This window comes from Candoia aspera, chromosome 1 (genome assembly GCF_035149785.1).
Source record: "Candoia aspera isolate rCanAsp1 chromosome 1, rCanAsp1.hap2, whole genome shotgun sequence".
Classification (NCBI taxonomy): domain Eukaryota; kingdom Metazoa; phylum Chordata; class Lepidosauria; order Squamata; family Boidae; genus Candoia; species Candoia aspera.
Genome location: NC_086153.1, coordinates 20414312 through 20419663, shown reverse-complemented (window position 1 = coordinate 20419663; position 5352 = coordinate 20414312). Strand labels below are relative to the sequence as shown.

The following is a 5352-nucleotide window of genomic DNA, read 5'->3' as shown; positions in this document are numbered from 1 at the left end:
TGGCATACTGTATAGTGCGCAACAGGACGTTCTGTTAAACACAGTTTATTGGTTTAGCTACAGCACGTTATGTCAGCACGGCAACTTTGTTTCGCTAACCAGAATTTAGGATCGCGATGTGTGAACGCAGCCAAAGAGAGACAGAGATGGAAATAATTGCGCGATCCCATGTAACGGACAGCATTTTCCCATTTTAATTCTCCCCCTCCCCCGCGCTGCCAACCCAAAAATCCCCTCCGAGAATGTGCACGGGATTGCTCAGCCTTGAAGGTAAAACGAAGAGAAGCTTCTGCCTCCCCGGATGAAGGGCGGAGCGACGCTTTTCCAGGATTGCACAAGACTTGGCTCCCGCGCCTCACAGAACGGGTAGCGATCAGCACGCCGTTTCATCAAACGCCACGCTCCGCTTTGCTGACTGCGGCGGGGTTTTCGAGGTGAGCTCATTCTCTGGAATTCCCAGCAGCGGCTCTTGTGTCCTCCCCCAGGCTGCGAGAGGCCTCCATATAAGCGCGGAGGACCATGGAGAAGGACACTTGCTTTCCAGGATCTCTCAGCAGCCAGCCCAGCTTCTCCTGCTCTCGCAACTATGCGCACTCCCGCCCAGACTGCCGGTGCCCTTGCGCTGCTGTTTCTGCTACTGCTCAGCATTTCGATTCAAGGTCAGTCCGGGCAAGTTTGAAAAAGAGGGCGGGAAAAAAAAGGAGCGAGGAAGGGTCTGTCGCTTTCGCGTTTGAGCCTGAGGTGACAGGGCGCAAGAGAAGCCTGTGCGCGGGCGGGAGTGGTTGCCCTAAACCACTGTTCTTTCTCTTCAAAACCACAATTTCTCTCCGACTTAAGAAATGGGAAGTTGTTTGAGAATCTCTTGGTGGAAATAGGCACAGTGTTCTCGTCCCAGCTGTTTAGCAGTCAAACAGTGATTGCAACCCTCCCGATCATGTTGATCAAAGGCAAGAGTGAGGTCAGGAAACCTTAGGGGTAACCTTGTGTCCTCTAGATGGTTTGGACCTCAGTTTCCAACAACCCCAGCACGTCAGAATGGCAGGGCACCGTGGGAGTTGTAACTCAACACATCTGGAGGGCACTGAGGGTACCTATGTAACCAAAAGCCATTGTGGCCTCAAACCTGAGAATACTTTCCTTCCAAACAACAGAAGACCATGCTTCTGTGATGATTAAGGCAAGAAAGATACAACTTGGGTTTGCATAATTTTTTCAGCCAAGTTACTAAATCAGCATATTTCAGAGTCTGCACCATACTGAACTGTAGTCAGGGTAGCCGATACTATTGTGAATTGTAAACTGGTGGAACCATAGAGTTTTAGAAGGTGAAGTTCCTTGGAGATCATTTGATCCTACCCTCTACTTAATTCAGGTGTCCTGAAATTCTAGCCAGATAGATGGCTCTGCTAATGCCTCAGGTGAAGGAGACCAGTCCACCAGCCCATCCCATGGCAGTTCCTTCAAATGAAAAAATTAGTGCAGGTCTCTAGTATTGGAGCAAGTGAAGAAGGAATTGTCACTGATAGAATGCCTTTTGTGAGGATATGTAGTGTCTCTTGCATCACTGCTAAATAATCGGTCCTCTTCTTCTTCCATTTATTCTGGAGCTCCAGGACTCCAGAGTAAAAAATCAAGTTCTTGACAAGCATAAGCTTTATTGCCTTTTGTTTCAGAAGTCAAAAACTGTTCTTCCACTTACTTGCTTTTTCATCTCCTCTCTTAGCATCTGATCCCCCAACCTCCTGCTGCTTCAGCTACACAAAAAAGAAGATTCCCCGTAGTCATGTGGTCGATTATTACGAAACAAATAGCAAATGCTCTCAGCCAGCTGTTGTGTAAGTACCAATTCCAAAGTAGTTTCAGCTATCAGGCATAGAGCAGGTATAATGAGTACTGGCTAAAACATGTTCATAGATCTACTACCAGCAGCTCTTTTTATATGTACTCGCAAGAGCAAGAATGGTTCACATAGTCCAAGAGTTGTGGATGAGTCTCCAATCTCCCTGAAATGTTATCACTGAAATGTGGTGGCAAAGAACTGATGGCTATACAACTGCTCATAAATATTCTACAACATGAAAAGGAGAAAAAAAGGGAGTAGCTCTGTTAGGGTCTTGCAATAAAAACAATGAAGAGTTTTATGCTACTTTATTTATTTGTTATATACTGCCATAATCAAACCCCCATCTTTCTGCCCATAGGCCAGTAAAAGAGCTAACCATCTCAAACAAATTATAAACAATTCAAAGCAATAAATAAAACTAAAAGTATTATTCATAGAAGCCAAAGATCTGGCAGAAGAGGATGGTCTTCAACTTTTTTTCTGAAAGTGGAAAGAATCAGAAAGTGCATCCCACTGCTTAGGAACACAACTGGAAAATTAATTTTCACATAAACTTTTGTAGATAACCATCCATTTTATTGGATGTATGGAATATAGTTCACACTATTTTGGGAAGGGCAGGAAGGAGTTTTAAAATGAGATATGAGACAATTACCTATAACTCATGACCAATAATGCAGGTATAACAAGACATTTCTTTCATTGATCTAGTTAGCATATATTAACAGGGTTGGCACATCAAGCTAAGCCAAACAAAACCATATATATTAGCTTAGTTCAGTGTTTCTCAACCTTGTCTACTTTAAGCTGTGTGGACTTCAACTCCCAGCTGGGGAGTTGAAAGAGCCAGCTGGGGAATTCTGGGAGTTGAAGTCCACACAGCTTAAAGTTGACAGGGTTGAGAAACACTGGCTTAGCTTACTGTATAAACCCCCTAACTGTGGTTTATTTAAAGCATGGCTAAAACACACCTAGCTTAGTGCATTGTGTAAATCACACGGTGTGATAACAAACTTGGTCTTTTTTTAATTGTGAGAAATGCTACTACATTTTCTAATGCATCTTCTTCACCATGGGTCCTTGTCAGAAATATTGACTTCAGCACTCAGAATTCCCCAACCAGCATGGCCAGGCATGGAAATTCTGGGAGCTGAAATCAATACAGATGAGGATCCCCAGATTGGGGAAGATTGTCCTAATGGAATTATGTAATTTGCTTTATTTTATGGAGGAGGTCAAGTTTTCCAGATTGAGGTGTGAGGATTGTGTGCTTGATACCATACATGCTATCTTCCATGCCTAGCATAATTGCTATGTGGAATAATTTAAGGAAAATCAGTTAGAAAGTCTTGGAAATTAGATTTCAGGTAAAGCAGAAAATGTGATAAGCAGAGAAAGCCAATGGAAAGCAGTGCAATTGGTGTGAAAAGAAAATTGAAAGGTATAATTTTTGTTCCTATTATTCCCTCCAGGCTTATCACACGGAAAAAACTACAGATCTGTGCCAATCCCTCTGAGAAGTGGGTCCAAGATTATATGAATGACTTGAAAGCAAGACGAACAGTGCGTGGAACTGAGGCATATGCAGCAGAGATGAACGCCTAAGGGCACAACTTCTTGCCTAATCAAGCAATTCTCTAGGTGCACTGCAGTTAAATCTCAGGAATTTATTTTAAAATATTTAAAGTGTTTTGTTCAGGGAATGAATCTGCACTCCTAATAATTTATTTTATTTATGTAAACACAAGATAAGGAACTTTTTATACATTTATATATTTGAGTGTGACAATGTGGATCAAACAGAATAAGTATTTGTGTAATAAATGTTTTTCTACTAATGTTATTGACATCTAAAGACTGATTTCTTCCCCCTCCCTACAAACTGTGGGAAAACACTGCCTGAATACTTTCAAAATCCTAGTGCTACATCAGCTATCATATTCTGTACATGTTCACATTCTGTTTTTAGACCCTAGCTGTGGATTTTGTTAATTTAATTTTTTTTAATATGTTTTTACTGGTTTGTATTTTTAAAATTGTTGTAAGATGCCCAGAGTCATGGTTGAAACCACTACCTTAAACTGTATTTGGAAACCTATTGGAAGCTAGTGCAGTATTCACAAAAATATGTCATATTGTTGAATAGGCTTATACAATGCAGGCCACTATATTTTGTACCAACTGGACTTTCTGGATAGTATTCAAGAGCAGCCCAACATAGAGTGAATTGCAATAATCCAATTTTAAAGTAATGATGGCCTCCTGCACTAAAAATGGCCACAACTTAGCATCAGCACCCTTGGTGACAGCTTCCACCTGCTGATCTAAGTGGAGCTGCCAATCCAGAAGCATCCAAGTTGTAGACCTGCTTTTTAGAGTGTGTGACCCTTCCCAGAGACAACCACCAATCACTATTCCATCTTCTTAAGATTCGCCTCAACTTGTTTGTCCCATCCAGATCTTTACAGCTTTCAAACACTGGATAAGGATCTTCACAGGATCTCCTCTTTGATTCTGGATGCAAATAACTCAGAGATTCCCAGACTTTCTTGGTTCATGGCACTCCTAGTGGTTCCCCATATGCTGTGATGCCCTGGGGCAGTACAGCAAACTCACTAAAAGTTTCATTTATTAAGTTGTAAAATATCCCACAGCACCCCTGTGAGTTTGCAGTGGCATCCTGGGACGCAGCAGTGCACAGTTTGGGAACTGCAAATAAAACTCAACAGCATATTGATGACACTTCCCGTGAACCAAGGATGAACTTCCTCAGGAGCTTCATGCAGATGCTACATAGATGTGGCACATCATATAAAAGGGGTCACGGACGCCATTGCTCATCTTCCATCACCAAAATTTGCATGTCAAGCAAAAATAGGATAAAGACAAAAGTCTGCCTTTATGCTGAAGCCTGAATTTAATTACTGATGAAGCAGACATCAGCTTCAATCCTGTATTTACTTACCTGAGAGCAATTTGTAGCACAGTTATCTCTGAAGAGAACTGGAAAGAATTCTCTCTAGAAATGTTGGGGTTGCAACTCCCTCAATTCCAAGCTATTGTAGAATAGTTTTGAGTGGGTTTCTGGAAACTGAAATTCAAGATCTCTGGAAAGCAGTGGGTTGAAAAGGATAGTAAACCGCACAGAGTCCCTCTCTTGGGGGAGATGGGTGGTAATTAAATTTGAAAATAAATAAATAAATAGTTACGCCTGCTTAAGAGGTGATACCAAATTTCCAGTTACATCTAAGAGACAAAGAAACATACGCAACACTTAATCTGGCAATTGAATTAATTCATTTTATTGGCTGCATAAAACACAGAACCATAAATAAACAGCTGAGATTTGTTTGTGAGTCTAAGGTGTACACATACATACACATCAACAACTTTAAAGCTAAGCTTGCAGGGAATTCTGGGACTTGAAGCCCACACATCTTAATATTCCAAGTTTGAAAACATTGGTGTAAATGCATCCTCTTTGTGATTTTGAACATATCTGATTACTT

The 5352-nt window shown here is 41.4% G+C and overlaps 1 protein-coding gene across 1 annotated transcript; it reads left to right on the top strand.

Moving 5' to 3' along the window:
• Positions 1-518: 518 nt before the first annotated feature.
• On the top strand, positions 519-3686 carry LOC134494177 (C-C motif chemokine 4-like). Its single transcript, XM_063299186.1, has 3 exons — positions 519-659; positions 1724-1835; positions 3316-3686. Exons 1-3 carry the CDS (start codon positions 587-589, stop codon positions 3446-3448), a joined length of 318 nt encoding a protein of 105 aa, XP_063155256.1. The 5' UTR covers positions 519-586; the 3' UTR covers positions 3449-3686.
• The last annotated feature ends 1666 nt before the right edge of the window (positions 3687-5352 follow it).

Coding starts and splice junctions, on each gene's coding strand:
- LOC134494177 (XM_063299186.1), top strand. CDS start 587: ATGCGCACTCCCGCCCAGACTGCCGGTGCCCTTGCGCTGCTGTTTCTG. Junction 660..1,723: donor GCTCAGCATTTCGATTCAAG/GTCAGTCCGGGC, acceptor CTCCTCTCTTAG/CATCTGATCCCCCAACCTCC. Junction 1,836..3,315: donor TGCTCTCAGCCAGCTGTTGT/GTAAGTACCAAT, acceptor TATTCCCTCCAG/GCTTATCACACGGAAAAAAC.